Source organism: Tachypleus tridentatus, chromosome 11, assembly GCF_004210375.1.
Source record: "Tachypleus tridentatus isolate NWPU-2018 chromosome 11, ASM421037v1, whole genome shotgun sequence".
In the NCBI taxonomy this organism is placed as follows: domain Eukaryota; kingdom Metazoa; phylum Arthropoda; class Merostomata; order Xiphosura; family Limulidae; genus Tachypleus; species Tachypleus tridentatus.
In genome coordinates, this window is record NC_134835.1 from 81082607 (window position 1) to 81106706 (window position 24100).

The window sequence follows — 24100 nt, forward strand, 5'->3', positions numbered from 1 at the left end:
ATTGCCAGTGTTAGAATCCTGTCACCAATTTTCAAAACTTGAAACAAAGTTAATTATTTATTACCTTTTGAACTAATACTTAGACAGCATGGTACGGTAAGCAGATAAAATGAACAACCTGTGATTTTAACATACAGTAAATAGATAGCTAGTTGTTGCTACAATGTGAATGAAATATTTGAGTTTAAATTTTAATGACAGTAAAGAAAAAAGAAGAGAATATAAAAAAATTTGCATCACATTTTTAGATTTTGTTGGCAATAAAAGTAAAAAGTACAAAACATGATTCTGGAAGCCACAGCAGCACCTGTCTGAAACCAGGTATTGCATTATGACTAAAACAAAAGTTAATCAAACTTGCTTCTAACAAAACAGCACAAAAAAAAATGTATTTGTGCTTTAAGTACAAAACTACACAATAATATATCTGTATTCTGCCTCCTGGTTATAAAACCCCAATTTCTAGATCATAAACCCTCAAACTTGCCATTAGGCCACTGGAAGCACAGGTAGAGATATCACAAAAAGAGTAATTTTCACATCAAGTGTTTTTGAAAAACCCAAAATTTTGAATTTCTTTGAAAGTACAGCCTTATATTAGTTAGTAATTTAACAACTTATCATTTATGCAACTTAAAAAAGAAAATACATTAGGAACAAACATCCTTCTTTCAGTACAGGAAAGTTAATATTAACTCTAATAATCTATCTTGTTTCTAATTCATAGTTTTAGGAAAATAATTTACAGATTACAAAATATCAGTTGAACTTAATTGTGAAAATCAGAGGAAATAAATATTACTTCATACACTTTTATAAATAGAATCCATTTCATATTTGTATTAAATTTTAAGTATAAGTTGTTTGGATAAACATTCTCAAATGTTGCAACTAATATATCGTATTAAAAGTGAGATTCTTGTACACAAACCTGATACTTTAACCTTTTTAACTGTCCTATTTGAGTTGTTGGCTATATGAACATTGACTGCAATTTCTTCTCCATGGTGGTAAACCTGAAAAATAAAAATTTATATAAGTAAAAATATCCTGAGAAACAATTTTCAAGTTGACAGTATAAATGAAATCATACATTGACATACTTGTGCACACACAAGAGGATACGCTGTCTGACCTTTCACTGAGTTACATTTAAAATTTAGTTAAATAACTATTATCAACATATATCAACAACTGTGGCATCAAAAAACTTAGTTTATAATTCAAATATTTATATTATCCAAGTTCTAATTTTTTGAATTTTGAAAGGAAATATTTAAATAATTTCTCAATCTTCACTTCTTTGGATCATGTGATGTGTTCACACATTGAACTCTCCTTTGCAGATTCTCTCTCTCTCTCTCTCATTCTTTTGGATTTCAATCATTCAGCTAATTAGAAAGACATACAGATTTGGGTAAGTTTGAATATAAAAGTTATAATTTTCCAATACTGAAAATGTACTTCCTGTAGGTACTTCCCTCTTCCCACAAGATCAACTATTCAAGTTCACTGCTGCCTTCTGTGTGTGAATATTTTCTTTACGCATGCTCCTCCGTATTTGAATCTAGTGATTTCAACATGTCAGGAAAGTGAGGAAAAATCAAAAGATCACGAAGATCATTAATGTAATAAGAAGGATGAAATGAATGAGGAATAGATAACATTTGATGTAACATTTGATCTTTTGATGTATAAATCCCATAAATCAGCAACTGGGTCACTCACACCTGAAACTCAAAGTTACTGCTGTAACCTCCAAAGTGATAAAGCTAACTTTCAAATGCATTGCACAGAAAGTTTCAACCAAACTCAAGTGCAAAAATAAAGTGAGTGGAATTAACTGATAAATATGAAGACAAAGATCTGGTTGAATAAATAAAATTAAGTTGAGAAATAACCACTTTGTGAGGAAAACCAAGTTGAACATACTGCAATAAATAAACAAAAGATCACATCCAAACTCAAATGCTGTCAAACAAAAAGTACTAGTTTGGTAAAGGCACATGCATCACATGAATATATGCTTCTTTTTGTGGGAGGTGGCACATGATGATTTGCATAAGAGACACGTTGGAATCACTCAATTCCAAAAGGGGTAGAGTAGAAGGTTTGTAGAATGTGTTAAGAAGAGTAACAAATGAGAATAGCTGATTTTGTAAGAAAAGGGAAGTCATGGATCAGAATGTAAACTTCTTACCTTCTTGAGTTAATGAGGTATCAATAAGTTTGTAAAACTACTAATCAAGTCCTCAAGTCCCTTCCACCTTATTGTAGCTCTTTCAAATAAATTATTTATAATACAAGTAATTATTTGGACATATTTATAACCAACAGAAATACTTTTTTCCTTTATGTAAATTTTGTTACATTTATTTCTTTCCAGTGGATATACTAGACAGTTGGCCTCACTTTCTTTATCGTTGATCATTACTTATTAGGTAAGAAGAACTAACCATTTTTATACATTGTTATAGCTTAGTTCAAAAGCCCATTAAATTACAGTAATTTTGAGACATATATTTTACTGCCTGATCTACTTTTACTGTTTCAAATGTACATTTGAAAAGCACACAAATTATTTCAATAATTAACTTATGAAAAACAAGAGACTCAGTTTTACACTCATTTTAAAGAAATCATGTATGAGGCAAGAGCTTTGCTTGTGACAGTTGACTAATTACTTACTTACTCAAAATTTTTTTTTCTTTCCATAAAGGATGATGCACCAAAATAAAGGAAATAAAACAACAGAATAAAAGAAAACAAATATTAAAAGATTAAAAATTGTATCTAAGAAGATGGACAATCTAGCAAAATATATATACAAATATATGCACCTACAATACATACAAATCAACTTTCTCCATAATATCATACGCAAACACAGATGCACTTTCAAGTATTTCTTGGTAAAGACCACGGAATAAAATCATAGCAAAAATGAAAGAACCATTGGAACTACTTGCACCTTAACTTTCTCAACATGGATTAGTCAAGTTGACCAACCACATTACCTCTTTGTACTCATTTAGTCTTTATAAGTTTAATGCTTCTAACTTTCAATGTACTCTGTATATGTTCACAAAAGTTGGCCATCTTTCAGTTAACATTACAAGTCTTTCATACAAAAAAATAATATTTTAGAGTAATATTTTAGATAAACTAAAAGATTTGTCCATGAATATGCTCAGTGTTTATTTTGAATAATCCATGTACAAAGTAATTTTAATGTTAAGATTAAAAATAATTTTCCCTATCTCAAAAATCTCAAATTTCCTTTGTGTGATCCATAAAAACCTTTTAAATATATTTCTAACATTTTTTACATTAAAACTTTGTATTTTATCTCTTATTTCCTCCACACTATCTCAAAATAGGATGGTCAATTTGACCAACCTTGTAACCACCTAAAAACAAAATCTAAATTGATCTAAATTACACTTTCTTTCTAGAATGACTTCAAATTAGTATATGAAACTACATTCATTTATCCTAAATAGCTTTAAGCATGTTAGTTAGTTATCACCATTAGATTCCATCTAGGAACATAGGGCCACAATCGCTTGCAGATTCTTCAACAAGTATTTAAGCGAGTATGTTGTTAGCCCACTGCACCAAGCCATCCCTAATTTACCAGTGTAAGACTAGAGGGAAGGCAGCTAGTCATCACCACCCACCGCCAACTCTTGGGCTACTCTTTGACCAACAAATAGTGAGATTGACCGTCACATTATAATGCCCCCACGGCTGGGAGGGCGAGCATGTTTGGCACGACGCGGGCACGAACCCTCGACCCTCGGATTATGAGTCGCATGCCTTACGCGCTTGGCCGTGCCAGGCCCCTTTAAGCATGTAACATCCAACAACTATTTAAAATTAAGCTTTATTGTTTTATTGCCCTTTGAACCATGTAAGTCACTTTGAGCACATAAAGTTTATGTTATGCTATCAAATTATATTACCAACAGGTTACTATGAGCTCCTTGTCTGTGTGCCTCATGAAACACTTTTATTATACTATTTCAATAACTAACTTATGATTTTACATAATCTAATCTTAGTTAACCTAAAAAGATTCTTATTTTTACATCTCAGTTACATTTATAATAATAAATGAAGAATAACCATGAAATATAAGAAATAAAGTATTTACCTATACTTCTTTTTCCTTGCTGACAATTATCTGTGAAACGTAAGCCTATTTTTTTATACTAATGATATTAATGCACTAAATAATTTTTATGTAAATAAATAATGCATTAAAGAACAAAGACTAATAATATGCAAAAAGTATACAATTTCCTCCATCAATCACAATTTTTCTGGCTTTCTAATTATATAACAATATCAGTTACAAATTAATCCAAGTTAGCTGTTTTGATTCCCATGGGTTGGTTGGTTGGTTGTAGTTATGCACAAAGCTACACAAAGCTAAAATATGGATTATCAGTTAATATTTTATGCTATACATAAACAAAAAGTAATTTAACAAAACTTTGAATGTGTTATGTGTCAAAGGATACCTAGGGTGAAAGGGTTAAATGGTTTCATAATTGGACAATGAGAATGTTCTAATTAAAATCAACAGAATAGGCTCTTCATGCTGGAGAAGAACAACCCCAGTCAAACAGCTACTACTAAACTGTAAGACAAGAGCAAGTGTCCCCTAATATAATCAGAAGTTATCTTGATAGTAAGAGCTACAATGGCAGAGTAATTACACAGGAGCCACTCCTTACTACAGATGTCATCCCACATCCTACATTACAGATGCATTTCTACCATCCTACTTCTTGAAATGTTTTCCATCTATCCAAGATCTGCATATTTCATAAACTATACATGCATCTGTGTTTAAATCATTTGCAAGCAAACACAACAAGACATTATTTCTGTTACAGTTTGGGGTGCCATTGGACAACATCATCGTTACCACTTTTTTTGATAATAGAGATTATTAATGGCCATATGTGCATTTTTCTAATACAATTAGGGTTTTTTCTCCAAAATGACTGGACCATTTCAACTTTAACAACAAACCTGTTTGAGCAGTTGAATATTCAAAGATGATAGCTGTCACTTCTGCTTGATACCAATTCCCAAACAAGGCTTTCTTCCTTTATGTCTGTGGCCAGCTTACGAGAAAAGGTAGCGTTTTCATGTAAGATGAGTTCCCTGCTCATTCATATCAGGGCATTACCACTCTCCCATGACCAGGTCAACAACCTGATAAGAACCCTACTGAAGACATTTAGTCTTTTCTTTTTTTTATCATTTTTTGTAAGAACGTCACAAGCAATTAAGTTCCAGGGACATCCTCATCCAAATTCTTCTTGAAGAGTGACATGCCATCCTGAAGGCCCAAATTTCAGATCATGTAAATACAATGTATAACAGTGTATACAGCCTTAAATACTGCAAAGGTTAACCCAATAAATACTAATGGTAATCTTGCATCCCTTTCTGTATGCTTATTTAGTTAATAAAAAAGTATTTTCTTGTGTGATTTTCTATTTATACATTGTAAGGCTGTGTATATACATTATGTGCTCCCTTACCCAATAACTTGAGGGTATTCCATTATCTTTTTTTTTTATATAAAATTATTACCTCTAAAATATATAGCATACAAGTAGTGTGTGGTTATACAGGGTGTTTGGAAAGTCACTGTGCACTTATATATTTATTAACAAACATGTTTCAATATAGAATACAGGAGGTAAATATGAATGACAATTATAAACAATGTTGAAAGTGACCCCTGTTGGCATCAATACAGGCTTGGATCCTTGTTATTTTGTTTCTAAACACCGCTATCAGTTGCTGGCTAGAAATAGACTGAATAAAATATGATTACTGAACTGCACAGTGACTTTCCAAACACCCTATATAAATACAAAGTTTCAGAAATATTTTATAAATTTTTGAATTAGAAGTTTTATTATTTGTTTATTATTTGCATTTGTATATTATTAGTTTTTAATACATCAATTAAACCTTAAGCACAAGACATTCAACACAATGAAATTAAAACAATGAATTCTTGCCAAAAGTTAAACAACAGTTCAAACCTCTTTGTCTAATGATGCTTCCAGATGTAACTTGTTAGGAGACATCATAAATTCCTTACTGACTTCAACATTTGGTTGTTCTCCTTGTTTATTTGGTGCATACATTATCTTTCGTATGGCTAACCTAACACAGTTCCTAAAAAACATTATAAAGTTCCTTTTGTAATACAACCCTATACTTTGTTTATTGTACATAAATAATGTTTTCTCTAATGAGTTTTGTTATTTTATATAATGAATTCAGAACTACCTTAATATAACATACATATATACCAATGTGAGTCCCTTAATTTGACTAAAACATCTTCAAAACTATCCCCTAAAAGTTACCACTACTACTTGATTACGTATCTCAAGAAATAACTTATAACTCTTGTAGGATCATTTTAACTGTTTTTGTATAGAAGCATATATGAGAACATGAAGAAGACCTACCTTACAAATATTTGAACTTGTGTTTAGTCTAAAATGTTGTTTTTACCTCACAAAAAAGGCTACTATATTCTCATTTATTTCATCAATACAGTGAAAACAAAATGAGGATAAAAGTTTCGTGAATGTTAAGTATGTCCTTGTCAGTTGTGCAGAATAAATTATTTACACTTGATATCAGCATAGTAAATACAATATAGAAATATCACCTTCAAATTTTAATATATATCAGTTACTTATAAAATTACATCAAATGTTATCAATATACATTCAGTTGTCTTCTTGAAAACAAACTGCATATCACTTTTTCTGTACACTGCATTCTATAGCAAGCTTTCCACACACACAGTAAATACATTTTCCACTGCTATACAAGTTTTCACCTGACCAAGTAAATAAAAACATTAATTTAGTTTACATGTTGATAAAATGACTTACCTGATTAGAAAAAAAATATATAAACTGATAAATTGTGATATACCTTTTATGTGGTTTTTGATCTATAGAATCTGCAATATAAGCTTTCATTTCATAGTCAACACCACACGGTTTTCCAGTGTCACCTACTGCAGGCTGTAATGTTACTGAGGCTGGACAATGAGGTGGAAGCTGATGTATAAAATGTGATAATACAGATTTAAAAACTATGAATAAAAAAAGAAATGCTAGATTGTTACAATAATTTTTTTTTATTATCCACATACATAAAAGCTAATAAATAAAACAAAGTCCATATTTTTCTATCATGAACAGGTTACAAAGCAAATCTGGGAATGTATATGAGATTTTGGTTTTCCCTTTCCAAACTGATATTCCAATATTTCTGTTAGGCTTTTCAATCAAATAGGAAAAGATTATTTACATTTGGCCTACAGCCTTTAAGGTAATATAATTAAGTTTCCTCCTCCAATTAAAAAATCAATGTTCATAATCTGATCAACTGTAATTTTCAGCTGTGTTTACAACTACAGGTGAAACATACAAAATCAATTCAATAGATATACGTAATGTAATAAAACAACATTAATGAGCAGGACGTTTTTGCTTAAATCCTTTACTAATTTAGTTTAAAAAAAACTGTCAAGATATAAATACTCTACATTGCAAAAAAATTCAAAAAATGATAACTTTGACTTGAAAGCTAAATAATGTTAGCCCTTGTGTCTGTTCAGTGTATACTGTGTTTTGCAACATAAGTAATTCAGCACCACATCCTTTGAACACGGACCAAAAATCAAATACTGAATTTCTCCATATCATTGAAATGTAATTATTATGAATTACCAACTGCTGCATTCTCATTACACAAAATGCTCACTATTACTGTATGGAAACTGAAATCATAAATTTCAAATTTCCACAGAAAAATTAGTGACTTTACCAATACAGAAACTGTATAATTATATTTGTCAATTACTCTAAGCACACATAACGTACTGTCTAAAGACACTTATATTAACAACCAGTGGTTTTAAGGACTAATGTAAGCCTTAAAAGAAAGATAATATTAAAGATAATGCTGTTGGTAAAACTCCATGCACAAAATCTTAGATATAACATGCAGCAAATGCATCCAAAATGTTGAACTCTACAAATCTACATAATAAGTGTATATTTTAACTAAGAAAGAAAAAAAAACAACACTAATAATCAGTCAATGCACTTTGCAAAACCACATGATACAACAATGCATGTCTTTACTTACATAGAATTAACCACAGAACAGAAATAACACTAAGTCTGAAATGAAAAACATAAAGCAAGAAAGAAACCAAGTCAACTAACTTTCAATTTCTGAATATATTGTTGGTATTTACTCTGTTACAGGCAGTCTACCAAATAAAAAAACACTGGATTACAATGACATCTAACAGTTGCAGGGTTTTATTACTGATACATAATGCTTAATACTGTCCCAGCCTCACATCACACTGTCAATAATTATGAAGAAATACATAAAATTTAGCCTCATTTATTGGGTGTATAATAAAATTTATTGAGGAATTATGTCTTCTGCAGTTTTTGAGCTAACTTTGTTATGGCATTTCCACAATGTCATGCACATGCAATGAGATTTCAGACCATCAAACTTTAGTATATAAAACTAGCATGATTTAACATTTATTAAAAACAAAGACAGTTAACAAATTAATTCAAAAATGACTGTAATACCTGGAAATATGTTTTCTTCCATTGGAATAAAAAATGAAGAGTAGTTGAAATTTAGTCTACAGGGTGGCCCATAAGTCCCTACCCATCCATGTGTTATTATGTTACATTCAATTATGCATGTATTATAAATTTGTTTCTTTTTTTTCAGAGAAATATGGCCAACGTAAGCCAATTTACACTTGAAGAGCGTATTGTGACAAGTACATGGGTACATGAGCATAAAAATACTGGTGACACCCTGGATACAATAAGATATATGAATGGGTAGGGACTTATGGGCCACCCTGTAGAATTTTTAACACAGTTTTTTTTTTATCCATAATACAAAAGTTAAACATTAAGCTCTAAATCAAATTCTAAAGTCATTAGTTTTAAAATACCTCAAAATAAAATGGATATGCATTTGGCCCCAACTTTTTGATAAGTCGTTCCTGAAGACGAGTTAGAGGCTGCTTTCTATCAGAATCAATCAAAGGAGGATAGAGCTGATCTGAAGCAAGATAGAGGTCTTTTCTAAAAATCAGCCCAAAAACATCTAAGTCTTCATGACCATAGCGAAAGGCTGCAAGAATATGGCCAAAAACTAGACTGTTTTTCACATACTCTGGATCTACAAGAACCACGCCATCTGCCGTTGGTGTGTGTGAAAAATGTTGTCATATTTACAAACTGTTCTACAAAGATACTCTAAAATTTTAAAACAAATAAAAACTTATAATTAATTATAATTCTAACTAATTAGCTCTTTCTTATATTACTGTTATAATACTGTCAGATTTCCACTACAAAAGAGGCCTAGCTAATACTCAACATTGGAACTCATCAGGAGTGTTAAGCTTTGATGTGCAAAATTTTATTTTAAACACTATTTATAACAGTCATGTACTTTTATAATACATTTATTTTTTTATTACACACACATATGTACATAAAAATTATATATATTCTTGTATGGGACATCAAACATTGTATGTTGTAATCCAGCCAGTCTGATGAGTTAGGATACTGAGCAGAAGGCCTCATCAACAGAACTAGCATAAAACAAACAAAATAAGGTTGAAATGTTGATATGCACTTTTTTTAATGGAAGTCCTTGTGGGTTGTTAAAGAATAACTTATTATCATTCTTATACACTGTGATAATAGCATATAAATGTCATGCTTTGCTACCTAAAGTTTTACATCATAAGAATACATAAAGTACTTATAACCTACAAATTAATTATTTTAATTTTATTAATATTTAAGTTTATTGTTGAAAGCTCTGTATTCCTCAGAAGGTTAATCTAAAGCTTTTTATAATTTATCTAATTTAATGCATCAATAGCTTTTACGATAGTCTATAGTGGCATTTTTACAAGTAGTTTTTAGATAAACCTTACATGAATCTTCTATAATAATACTCATATAGTTTTAAACTTGAATAACACAGCTTTAAATTAATAATACAAGATACCAATGTAATACTATTAATATTACACTCAATTAGGCATACTTCTTCCTTTATACACAACACACCTCACTGAAATTTCAATAAGAGCACAATTTATTTACATGTACTTGTGCTTACCTATTGGTTCAACATGAGTAATATGGTCTATAAAATCTCTTTTTCCCAAATACACTGTAATCTAGAAAAAAAATTAATCAATCAATATCAAAGAAAACTAAGTTAGTATTATGACAATAGAAAAGCTTTGTTACTTTGTAACAAAAATTATTGAACTAAATCACATGCATTTTAAGTATTCCTGTGTAAATATTTTAATACACTGCTGGCCAAAATCTTAAGGCCAATGAACATAAAGAAAAAAATATGCATTTTGCATTGTTAGACTTAACCACTTACTTGAGTGGACCTTCGAAAGATGAAAATAAGAAAAGGGAAAATAAAAAAAAAAAAACTTTTTTAGCATTTAATAGGGAAAATGTGAACACTATGAAATTAGCCTAAATACTAGCTGGTCAAAAGTTTCAGACCATACCGAAAAGAAGTCCTAAACAGGGTAGGAAATGCCCAACAAGTGGTCTCAGTAGTGAGTTGCATGGCCATCATTGCAAATAACTGCAAACATTCACTTTGGCATGGTTGATATAAGCATTTGCAGAAGGCTGGCATGAATGTTATTCCAAGTGGTGAAGATGGCTTCAGGAAGATCATGCACTGTTTGGAATTGACATCCATTTCTATAGACTTCCCTTGCCATCCACCCCCAAACATTTTCAATGGGGTTCAGTTTGGGCAAACATGCTGGATAGTCAAAAAGAACCACATTATTTGCCATAAAAATGTCCTTTATCCTGCAGGCATTGTAGATTGCAGCATTGTCCTACTGAAGAATTCAGTCATTTCCACACAAGCGAGGGCTTTCAGTCAATAAGGATGCTCTCTCCAATATGCCAAAGTAGCCAGCCCCTGTTTGATGCCCCTGTATAACCTGAAGCTCCATTGTTCCATGGAGGGAGAAAGCACCCCAGATCATGATGGAATCTCCTCCATTGTGCCATGTAGAAAATGTCTCTGGTGGGATATCCTTATCATGCCAGTAACATTGGAAGCCATCTGGACCATCCAGGTTAAATTTTTTCTCATCAGAAAACAAACCCTTCTTCCATTTTTCTATGTCCCATGTTTGGTGCTTCTCAGCAAAGTTTAACCAAGCTGTTTGGTGGTGTGGAAGGAGGCATGGCCTTTGAAGATGTTTATGGTTTTTAAAGCCTTTCTCTCTTAGATACCATCTTATTATTGTTCTTGAGCTGCATTCTGTGTCCATAAGGGCCTTAATCTAGTTCGATGATCAACTGGTGTCTTGCTGGACAACCTGTCGAATCCTTCTGCTCAATGCTGATGAAATTTTCTTGGGCCGACCACTTGAAATTCTCGTTCCGTATCCCTCAGGGTCTTTTAAGAAATTTGCAACAGCAGTTTTACTATGCCCAATCTCACCAGCGATGGCACATTGAGAGAAACCTTGCTTTTGCAGCTCGACAATTCCGCTACGTTCAAACTCTGTCAACTCTTCAGCGTTTGCCATGTTTTTACCCAATGTAACACAGGAGATGTCAGTGGGAGATGTTGACAATGCTAATGCTTGAACACAAATTACTAAATTTTGTTATGTGTTTACTGATTAATGCTTCGTTTCAGTGTGGTCTTAAACTTTTGACCAGCTAGTATTTAGGCTAGTGTTTACATTTTCCCTATTAAATGCTGAAAAAGTTTTATTTTTCCTTTTCTTATTTTCATCTTTTGAAGCTCTACTCAAATAAGTGGTTGAGTCTAACAAGGCAAAATGCATATTTTTTCTTTATGTTCATTGGCCTTACGATTTTGGCCAGCAGTGTATGTTTATACCCATTTTTTCTATATTTATGTCTAATCTAGGTTTACTTAGTGTGCTAGATAAACCCAAACTTAGGATATTTTTCAACATCACACAAAATAGGATGAATAAGCCTTGATTCAGTTCATGTTTCATTTGATATATTTAAGACATTTCTTATTTTCCTTTCAATCTAGTTTTAGTGTTTCAAAATATGAACTTACTCTTCCTATTTAAATAAAGTTAATATTGGTTTAGAATTTATTAATCAAGAAATAAGTGACTGAATGGGTTTTACAACTGCTAAAACAGAATATAAAGTGATAATGAATCAAGATACTTTAACAACATCATAAAACTATCACTAATCTTGAGCTAGTTTCTATTATACAAATAATACAGTATATACACTGGGCATGTACACGTTTTTGTGAAAGAAGTAGTTTAATTGCTGGTTAGTTACCTTCCCATTAGGTGAACTTTTCTTAAAAACCCTGAAATAAAGAGAGAATAAATTGTACATGAAAAAGTATACACTTATCACCGTTGAAAGAACACAAAGAAATACATTCAAAATTTCATTGTCCATAAACTGAGAACAGAAGCACAACATGGCAAACTGAAAAAAATAACACATAAACAAGCAAAGTTAAGGAAAGCAGGATATTTTGGCTTATTAAGATAAACTTTAATTTTGGATCCACTGAGATGGATTATATTTATTAGAATAGAAGGAGATGAGAGTTGTTTTAATTCTAAAATAAAGCTACACAGTGGACTATCAGCAATATATCCACCATGAGAAACCAAACCTTAGATATCAGCAATGCAAGTCATCAAGTTTAGTGTCAAGCTACTGGGATGATTAACGGTTCAGAATAGTTCATTTACCAGATGGTTAGAAAGCTAACTAAGAGGAATGTCATTTTATATTTATTGGCAACCATTAATGATTACAGGAGGTGAACTGGTGAAACACTTTAAGAAAAATGATTAGGTTCAATACTTTGCTGCATATTGAGATAAAAGAATCAAGTTTCAAGTTGTAATATATTTTATAAGCAGATTTTAAAGCTATCACACAAATTTTGTCATTAACAAACTGAGATAGCAAATTAAAAGATGGTATGAGACAACTTTATGGCATTTTGAAAATAAATTTCTTTCAGTTTAAGTCACATATGTTCCTAAAAATAGGAAAATAACAAGGAAGATAAAACAAAACTGGCTTGCGAAAAACATAAGGAATATTAGTGATAAATACATAAATACAGGGTTTATGAGAAACAGCCTGCTAATAATCTTTAAACTAACAACTATGATATTTTTTTAAGTATGTTAAAATAGAAGATAGGCCTTTAAAAGATTTCAATGGTAAAGTTTCTATTCAAAACTATGAGGTGTGGGCAGAAATTCTTTAATTATAATAAGTACATAATAATGCATTTGGATTATAACAATTTATATCACACATGTAATACAGATTGGGATAGACTCGACAGTATGATTCAAATAAAGGATTTTGACACAGTGGTGGATAAGTCACTGAAATCTTTGAGGCAATGCTCTTTGGTTTGTAGTAAAGTTAACAGAATTTGGTATGTATTCATAGCATATTGATTAGATGTGAACAAGAAGTAATTTTCTCTAAATACAACCCACAAGTTAGGTTTCACTTGGAATAATGTACACACTTTTAGCCTACTTAAAAAAAAAATGGTACTGAATTATTGGAAAGAGGGTCAGAGAAGGGCTAACATGCTTCCAAAGATGAAAGGATTATCTTATAGAGAAAGGTTAAGACCTATTTGCTCTTGAGAAGATAATGGTAAAAGATGAAATTACTGAAGTATCAGTAAGATAAAGGTCTGATTTCTTTGTGCTATATTTAAAACATCAGGACCACAGGAAAAGTTTACGATTCAGAAGAGAAAGGTCTGTCTACACCTAGGCAAATTTTATTTTTGTAATAGGGTGATTAGTTTAAGAAGCAAGTTCTCATTTGTAGTGCTGGAACTCAACATTTTACTGAATCTTAAGAGGGGAATTGATGTTTCATAGGTGGATTTAAATTTTCATTTTTCTGAGGGGTACGTGTGAAGGACAAGTTTGAAGTACCAAATGGTCCCTCATTGTCCATATGTTATCTTATAACCCTCCTTGATTACAAAATCCACCATGAATCCAATATTTATAAAATACAGCTACCAAATTCATAACAATTTTATCCTAAATAAACTTCCCTAAAAAGACACTCAAACCATGCAACTTGTCACATAGGTTATCTTTAAAAGCTTTTCAAACACTATTATTACAACCTAACCAGAAATATGATATTTCCTCAATAAACTTATTGTGCTCAGCTCATTTTATCATGACTGTTTTTTTAAATTGTTACTGAAGTGGAGAGGATTTTTAACAATTAATAAAATAAATTACTGTTCTGTAAATAGAACTAATAATTTTTATGAAACTTGTATAAACTCTAACTAACTAGTTCATCATTTCATTGCCTTACTACTAAACAGTTTGTTATCACATGTTATGAGAACTGCATACTTCTTCACAGTCTTGCAAAAATCAAAATATCACACTATGTAACACAAATTTTGTTCCTGGATAGTATGTGTTATTCTTAATTGCTTATGTTGTAAAAGTACAGAAAATAACCATTATTCCCTTCAAACGTTGCTTTTGTGACCTGGATAATGAAATTAGAAATTAACCTATTTTCTATGTAAAAACAGACAGATTTGCACAATTTTCATTTACATGAGGTCTGAATAAAACAACATATGAATCAAGATTTACATGCATTTATACTAAAGTTATACAAAAATGTTTAGAAGTGAGTAATTTTTTGAAATTTGTGAGTGTAATGTAAATCACTTTCACGTATCAGCCCCTAAATATAGTCTCCCATCATATTTTAGTTATATGCTCCCAGGTCACAAAAGCAAAGTTTGAAGAGAAAAATATGTCTTTTCCATTTACTTTAGGCATAATCAATTGGGAAATAACACTTCCTGCCCAGAAACAAGAAAAAGTAAAAATTTTGTTACATTGTTTCATTCAAGATAGAAAAATAGGATTTCAATATGACAGTTATATTAAATTTGCTTTTATGTAAAGTGTATATAGAAACATTTAAAACACTCACCGTGTGCCTGTACGTTTTCCTTGATCATCTGAACTACTATCCATCCTACCACTTAAACATATGTATGACAAAAACTGATTGTTACAGATGATGGAACTGGTTTAATGACTTAGTGGTCACCAAAAGAACTGGTTGTTCTCAACCATAGATTACCTTAGAAATAAAGAGCATACATAGAAGCCCTTCAGTTAATTTCTTTATCAAGTTAGTTAATAGCAAAAAATGTTTAGTACCATATTAATTAGAAAGAACCTGAAGTTTTGTCAAACCTAATTAAAAAAAAAAAAATTTAACAAACAAAATATTAACATAGAGCTCATGAAATATCTATTATATCTTAATGGCAAATAACTTGATTATTTCAAATATTTACAGTAAGTGAGAAATAGTTTATGCTCAAGAAACCTTAAACTGGTAAACATAATATTATCTGAAAGTAAAAGAAAACAAAACAGACTGTTAAATTAGGAAATATAGAAACACTTCTGTCATATCATATGTCATAAGTTACAAGATATTTTCCAGCATATGGAGATAAGGAAAATGATATTATGGTTACAAACTTCAAAAAAGCAAGTTTTGAAGGCATGTGACAAGAATTCTGTTGTTAATTGAGCAGCTATGTTATTTGGAGAAACTGATCACATATGGAACATTTTTAATGATGAATTTTTAAATATTCAAAGTAAATATATTCCTTATAAGAAGAAAAGGGTAGCTGTAAGTAAAAAAACAGGTTGACTCACAAGGAGTTTGAGAAATAAAATTAAAGAAAAGCATCATATATTTCTTAGTATTGTAGGAAATTTTAAAAATTCCACAAAATCAATAAAGTTGGTGGAACAGGAAATTAGAACATCAAAAAGGATGTATGAGAAAAGTGTGGCTGAAAATGTAAAATTAACAGTAAGAATTTCTTTAAACACATTAAAAGTAAACAAGATGTTCAAATGGAGGTAGGATCCTTGATAAAGGAAGGTTAGTACCTGATAATTATGATATGGCTAGCTATTACATTTTGCTTTTTCATTGGCTTTTACTAATAAAGATTTTAGCAGTGTTCCACATCTTGAACAGTTGATAAATGGAAATAAGATCAAACAAGATGACTACATTAATTCAGAGATGGTTAAGAAAAGATTTGGCCAGGATTTCCACAAGGATTTTGAAGGAGGTTAAAGATTGAATGCGAATACTTACTACTATTTTTTTTTGTCAGTCGTTGAATAATGGGCAGGTACCAGAAGATTGGAAGTGAGCTAATGTAACTTTTTCAAGAGAGGTGATAAAAACTCTCCTAGTAATTATAGACCCATTACTCTTGCATCAATTGTGGAAAAAGCTTTGGAAAATCTGTTAAAAGATGCTAACAAACTTTAAAATTTTATTGGATAGTCAAAATGGTTTCATTAATGTAGAATTAATTTGCCTTCAAAACATTTTATCATTCTTTGAAAAGGTTACTGCTTATATAGATGAGGGTAAGGATGTAGATTTGGTACACCTGGATTTTTAAAAAGCATTTGACAAGGTGCCATGTAAAAGGTTTGTAAAAAAAGTATCTCTGTAGTTGTACAGGATGGCCTGTAAGCCCCTATCCATCCATATATCTTATGTATCCAGTGTATCTGCGTACTGTCACCAGTATTCTTGTACTTATGTACCCATGTACTTGTCACACTACGCTCTTCAAGTGTAAATGGGCTTACATCGGCCATATTTCTCTGAAAAAAAAAGAAATTTATAATACATGCGTAATTGAATATAACATATGGATGGGTGGGGACTTACGAGCCACCAAAATCTCCTGATTAATATTCCTGAAATTAAAATTTCTCATGATAACACTTTGTCAGCTGTTGCATTCTTGATGAAATTAATAAATTAAAAAACAACATTAATCTGATCATGTGGTCTACAACAGATTCCAATTTTAAACCCTTTATCATTATGTCCACTAATAGATATCCACACTGATTCAACCTTCTTTTTATCCTCTTTAATATCCTGAACTTCAACAGGTTGTACTCTATTAAAGAGCCAATAATATTCTATTTCATATAAATTTCTATTATCACAGTTTTCTAAATACAACCAAGTCTTAATAATTCTCAAAATGTCAAAATTTTCTATTCTAATAAGAGCTTTAAATTCATCATCAGATAAAAACAAGTAAGCCTTTTTTCTTAAGTCAAACACTTTGTTCCTATTCTGCAATCTTCCACATACTTCACTTGTTAGCTTTCTTGCACTTATTTGATTTTAGCACTCTTTTGTTAAGCTCTAGTTTAAAATTTCCCTCATAGTTGACTTGATAGCTCTTAAAAACATGCCAACCTCAGCCTATTCACACATATCTCACCCATTTCAAAATGTTCTTATCTCAATCAAATTGATCACACAGATTCATCCAACTTATCAGTTCATTTTTACACAGTGAATTAAGATTTACTCAGAATCTTACCCTCACAGTTAATAAGTACAAAAAATGTGCATTTTCATTTTAAATGTCTTTATCAGTTTCCTATAATTTTTAATTAACTCCTCTGACCTACCCCTTCCTACATCACAGAGGCATTTCTAAGTGCTTAAAATATTCAGGGTTTGAGCCCACAGGCATGAAAATATTTGGTGTTTCAGTATCATACCAATCAAGGTTTTCTATTCTGATTTGTCAAGATACCAGCTGGGGATTCAGGGCACTGTCAAACTGAAATGGGGTTGTGCCTCATGTGCCAGCTCTTAGCAATGCCTCTGCTACATCATCAGCATATATGCACAAAACAAATACTACATTACTGCTAATACCCTTAGTTATCTTACTCACTCTGTCTTTTATATCTTTCAATACTGCTTTTAATTAAAAATAATCATATTTTTACTTCCTGTTTACCCAGGATATTACCCTACCTAAATGCCATACCCAAAATATCATCTACAACTATAATATCCTAAAGTTTTGCATTACCATTCCTATCTGTTTCTCCTGTATTCCTTTCCTCACCTAGTTTTAATCTGCAGACTTTAAAGTCCAAAAACTGTTAATTAACAGAACCAGCTAATTACAGTTAAATTTACTACTTCTAGCTCTAACACTATTTCTCACTTCCTAAATGTCATTTTTAGCTGCTGTATATGTTGCTCTTAAAAGCTTTATTTTCTCTCTAATTCTTGCTAGTCGAAAGGACAATTAATTCAGAATAATAAATAATCAAAATGCAAGAAAAAACAGCTTTAAGCTATTTTTAAAGGCTAAAAACTAAGGAACATATTTTGTTGTTCTACACTCCTGTGTGTTTGTTTTGAATTTAAGGCTTAGATACTAAGGTTATTTTCCACCACCCCTGATATCAAATTACTAACCAGAGGAAAGAAAGACAATCAGTCAGCACCCTAACATTCACCATCCATGCTATGGGATCAACTGTCATTCTTATAACACACCAATACTTTAAATTGAAGAGAAAAGTTTGTGATATTACACAGATTCAAACCTGGTTCACCAACTCCAAAATTTCTTTCCTGATATAGCTCTGAAAATAAACTAATATGTCTAGGAGAGTGTATAACTTTGTTTTATTCTACAAAATTAATTACACTTTACAGACTTATAAGAAGTTATTAGCTAAGGTGTCAATGTAATAATTAAAAAAATTAATATGGAATTTTGAAATACATTAATCACAGTTTTACTCCAATGTTCTCAAATTGGTTAAACTCTGATGCTGCCTTTAATTTTTAATTCACATTGTAAAACTAAACACCATTGTCTTAAAACTTTAAACTCATCATAAAACCAATTTCTGATATCATAATATGAAAGTATATTAGTTAATACTAGGTTACAAAATTACAAGATGATCTTCAGAATATGTTAAAATGGTAAAATGCACAACAGATGCTTTATAATCCTGAAAAGTATACTTATTTACATTTGGGGTTCAACAATGAACAATATGACTGTTTTCTAGATGCCAATTTAACTGAATCTGTCAATGCAGAAACAGACACAAGAGTGATTGCTAATCTCTTACTATTAGCAAACAATGTGCTAAAGCTACAAAAGCCTCAAATCAGGTTTTAGGTACAATTACAAGAACTATTTAAAATAAGAAATGTAATGTTATACTTAGGTTGTACAAGGCACTTATCAGGCCTCACACAGAATATTGTACCTCAAGTGTAACATCCATAACTTCAAAGGGATGTAGATTTACCTTAACAAGTTCATCAGGTTATCATAATTTTGCATATCAGATGTTAGAGAAATTACATTTCACTACACTTGAAACCTATAATTTAAGGATTGGTTTAATTGAGATCTTAAATTTTTTAAAGGCTTTGAAATATTACATGCTGCAGGTTTTTTTTTATATTTAATAATTCTATAACTAGAGGCCACCAGTATAAAATATAAAAGCAAAGCTCCAGAAAAGATTTAAGGAAGTTCTTTTTCTCTGAAAGAGTAGTGGATGTTTGGAATAACTTTCCAAATGAAGCAGTTTCTGTGAGTAATATAAATGCATTTAAATGCCACCTTCAAAGACATTTAAGATAGACAGGAAGCTCATATGAGCCAATGTACAGCCTGCTCTGTCATTCTTCATCCCTGCTCAATGTGTGAAGGATTAGATAATAGAATGTAAACAGGGTAGACTGCCAAACCTAATAAATATAAGAAAAAATATGTTGCTTTCTCTACATCTGAGTACCACCTTATATAACCTCAATGTAAGCAAAACTGTCAGTAAATAATTTCTCAAATAAAAAACAAACAAACAAATTATAGCACAGAAAAGTTCCAGAACTCTGAAACCCCACCTCTCCATAAATGTGGTAATGTGTATGAGTTTAGTTATTAAATTATTGCCATATTTTTCATATTACGATTTGTCCAGCTGAAAAGAAGTGAAAAAAAGAAAAGTCCTAAATTTGGTTTGAAAGCTGAATACTTTACCTTCAACTTGTTTTGGAGAGGAAATGAAAGGTATTTGCATGTGTATCTATAAATAAAATCTATATATACAATTTACACAAAAAGAAAAGACCACTGGAATTGAAATTTATGCTCATAAAAGTTTAAAACTGCCATTCAAATTTTAAACAATTACTAACTGGATATGCTAGATCACGGATGACAAACGTGTGGTACAATAAATTGAGTAATTAGTGCATTTGTCTATAAATTGTAACAGCAGTTACCACCATCAGTGTAAAAATAACACTCAGTGTCTCTTACATCTACAATAACATAAATTTCAGACAAATATGCCCTCCCTGTAAACGTAATATAACTTAAAAGTCGTAACTGCGTAAAGATTAGGAACAAAGCACCAAATGTCAACTTTGTAGCACATGCTCTAATGATATTAGAAGTAAAATTTTTAGTAACATGCATATAATTTTGTAAAATATCCACGAGTTAACACAAAGTAATAATAATCAGTAAAACAAATGCAAATCGTATTTCCATAAGTTTCTTATATAACACAGATTTAATAACACTTACATAAACGGTGGGCTTCCTCTGAATGTCTCACACGATTTCCATCAATGCACGTATCCTACATTTTCTCCATCATTCTATATCATAAAGCGTAAGAGCCATATACAGTGCAGTTAGATGCGTGTAGCTACGGTAACTACTAGTACTCATGCGTCGACTTGAATATTAACTAATAAATTAATCATTTCATTAGTTTTTTAAACTGTTCTCATTTTGGATATAACAAAACTTCAAAACGATATTTATTTTCTCCTTCCACGTTATTTTACATTTCATTCGCAAGCTTATGGTCAACGTTTTATATGTGACTTGAATCAGGCATATACAACGCCCAGATTCACCTACCGTATGATGTTTTATTATAAACTAACGTGGCTGGGGTTCAGTTTAGAGAGAGAGAACTCTTCTGATTTCTCTCTCCAACTGGGGTGTTCAGGAACTTTATAGTTCCTCTTCGTCCCCTTACATGAGAAATGTTTTAAAATATCCCTGGAATTTTTACTTTATTTTTAACATTTCAAAAAATGGAGTTGTGTATTTTGTTTTATTATAAAGTAACTGCTCGATTTTATATATACACATCGGTCAAATATTTTGAAGAATACATAGTGAATAAAATATTTTATCATTATTTTTTTATTTACTTCACGATGAAAAACAAACAAACAAACAATACAAAGAAACAGTTCAGTAAAAAAAAGAAATGAAATCAAACAGCTGATGTTATATGCAATGGAAAATAAGATATTGGAATGCCAGTTTGATGTCAAAAATTAAAAAGCTTCATGGATTATCCACAACAAGTACTGTAACACTAAATTTCCATTCGATAAGGTTTGCTTATCATTTAAGCACAAAACTCCTAAAATAGAAGTTGTGCAATGTGCGTATCACAGGTTTAATCATGAATTTTTAATATAAGCGTATGGTTTGTGAGTTTAAGCACTCGACTTGCAATCTGAGTGTCACGGATTCGAATCCCTGTGAAGAAACATACTCTCCTTTTCAGACGTCGGGGAGGAGGTTTATAAGGCACTGTCAATCCCTCTATTCGTTGATAAACTAATAGTTCAAAAGTTTGTGATGGGCGAGTAATTCCAGTTTGTTTGTTTGTTTTTAATTTCGCGGAAAGCTATACGAGGGCTATCTGCGCTAGCCGTCCCTAATTTAGCAGTGTATGACTAGAGGGAAGGCAGCTTGTCATCATCCCCATCGCCAACTCTTGGGCTATCTTTAACCAACGAATAGTGGTATTGACCGTCACGTTATAACCCACCCACGGCTAAAAGGGCGAGCATGTTTGGTGTGACGGGGATTCAAACCCGCGATCCTAAAAAATATTCAGGAAGAGTTTAAAATCACCGTGATAGATATTGTACAGCAAACCGAGTACAATATTATGCCTATAGCTGCTTCCAAAGTGTTCTTGTGTGCAAAATTACCCACTTTGTAAGTTTCCGGCTTGAACTTACTTTTGATATTAAAGAAATTGTAATGTAAAGATAACCCTTGGTACCTGAGAAACATGTAAAAAAAACAACAACAATTAACCTTCATTATAATGCATATTCACATCGAAATCACGTAAGAATAAAGGTATGTTATGATTTTCACTTTTTATTAAATTCTAAAACTTTCAAATGAACTTTGTGAAATTTTATGAAAATGTTGTATCTTTGTTTATTATAAGACTCGAAACAGGCCCTTAAACTTTAGTAAATACATGTAGCACAAGTAATGCTGGATTTTGTTTTATAGAACAGTTTAAGAGATATCACAGAACAAAATAGCAGTGAGGTATCTCGGGGTTGGGGAGGTATTAAAGAAGTGACGATTTTTAATGATATTGACTTGTGGACGTTCGAAGAAGGAAAAGCAATTGTGTAGGGGTCTCTGATCATGTTTTATTTGACTCATTGCTGAATTTATTCCACTCTGAAAATGCTAGCAGATGAGTAAATTAGATAATACAGTACTGTAGCCATACGTTATGTTAAAATGGTTTTATTATGGTCTGCATAATTACACCTTTTTACTAATGTGATATCTCAATTTTCTTGGCGTACGTTGAATATTTAAATCGAAGGTATGTATAATATACTATAAGGTGAATTACATTTCTGTATCAACGTTATACAGGATTGTATCTTATGTTTACTTTCTCATTAATTAATATTTAGCCTGGTATGGCCAAGTGGTTTAAGGCGTTCGACTCGTAATCTAAGGGTAGCTGGTTCGAATCCCGCTCGCACCAAACTTGCTCGCCGTTTCAGCCGTGGGTGCGTTATAATGTGATGGTAAAAGAGTAACCCAATAGGTGGGGGTGGGTGGTGATGACGGATTGCCTTTTCTCTAGTCTTACACTGTTAAATTAGGGACGGCTAGCGCATATAGCCCTCAAGTAGCTTTGCGCGAAATTCAAAACAAACAAACAATTAGTATTTAATGCTTTTGAATTTTCTGTGTTATTTAATTTCAGTTTGTATTCAACAAAGTCCTCGAGTAAACAGCTCAACGTTTTCTTAAAGGTCTCTACCTAAACACAGGGTAAGCATCCGGTGGTTGATCAATAAGCAAATTCTCTTATAGAAAAGATAGCCGTGACTTCACTCGTGATTTCCTGAAACATACTTCTGTCATTTCTTTTTCTCAGTAAATCGTGTAATTGCTCAAGTGTATGGCTCAGATCACGTGTACAAGATGCGTACCATGCGCAACCTGGCTTTGTTTATGCACCGTACGTTTTATAGTTAAAGCCAGATTAAAGATGATGACACATTTATAACTTGTCTCTTAACTCCATATACAACAGAATGCACTTAAATATAGAAATAAAAAAACAATATCAGCCTGTCGTTCTTTAGTATTTTCATCACCAAACAGTATGACAAACTCATTAAACCAGAAAAAAAAACTTACTTATAATAAAAGATGCGTATATTTCTAGTTGTTTTTTTTTAAATCAACCTTATGTTAAGGCAATAGTATTAAGTGTTTAAGCAACAGAGTTGAAAACATTTGCAAAGAAAACTTCATCAAAACTGAAGGCTGACACATCATTCGGCATTTTAAACATAGCGTGTACTCTTTTACTTTTAGGAAAACTTCATCCATAATAAAGTTTGACACATCATCCGGTGTTTTAAGTAGAACTGGTACCCTTCTAAATTGATACAATGTAAAAGATAACAAAACCAACACTATTCACCACCCATATTTGCAAAAGCTAAGTGAAATAATTAGACGTGTATTTAAAAAGCTCAATATTAATTTTCCTGGGAAATCTTACAGAACAATTGCTTCTGATTTCATCCTTTGTTTGTTCATCATAAACACGCTTTCTAAATTGGTCGAAGAAGTATCTTACCTTTCCTCGAACTCCAATACCCAGCGATGTCCTTTTAAAGCTTTACATCGAGTCACGAGGTACCAT

General features: G+C 31.5%; 1 protein-coding gene and 1 long non-coding RNA gene across 10 annotated transcripts in view; one reads left to right on the plus strand and one right to left on the minus strand.

Annotated features, from left to right (window-relative positions):
• Positions 1-9114, plus strand: part of LOC143232591 (uncharacterized) — an 86746-nt gene extending 77632 nt beyond the window's left edge. For 4 of the 7 annotated variants that reach the window (XR_013017621.1, XR_013017617.1, XR_013017615.1 and 1 more), the window contains 3 exons: positions 1347-1417; positions 2387-2441; positions 4997-5375. This is a non-coding gene — a long non-coding RNA (uncharacterized LOC143232591). Of the gene's footprint in view, positions 1-1346; positions 1418-2386; positions 2449-4996; positions 5376-8826 lie in introns of those variants that run through there. The other 3 variants (XR_013017618.1, XR_013017616.1, XR_013017619.1) reach the window with 2 other exon arrangements.
• Positions 1-21036, minus strand: part of LOC143232589 (arrestin red cell-like) — a 31692-nt gene extending 10656 nt beyond the window's left edge. The window contains exons 1-9 of one of the 3 annotated variants that reach the window (XM_076468199.1): positions 20671-21034; positions 16362-16514; positions 15162-15314; positions 12465-12495; positions 10249-10309; positions 9059-9306; positions 6988-7115; positions 6075-6210; positions 932-1016 (exon numbers count right to left, since the gene is read on the minus strand). In XM_076468199.1, the coding sequence (XP_076324314.1) occupies positions 932-1016; positions 6075-6210; positions 6988-7115; positions 9059-9306; positions 10249-10309; positions 12465-12495; positions 15162-15205 (733 nt within the window). In that variant the 5' untranslated portion in view covers positions 15206-15314; positions 16362-16514; positions 20671-21034. Of the gene's footprint in view, positions 1-931; positions 1017-6074; positions 6211-6987; positions 7116-9058; positions 9307-10248; positions 10310-12464; positions 12496-15161; positions 15315-16361; positions 16515-20670 lie in introns of all 3 variants that reach the window. The other 2 variants (XM_076468200.1, XM_076468198.1) reach the window with 2 other exon arrangements.
• Between the last annotated feature and the right edge of the window lie 3064 nt (positions 21037-24100).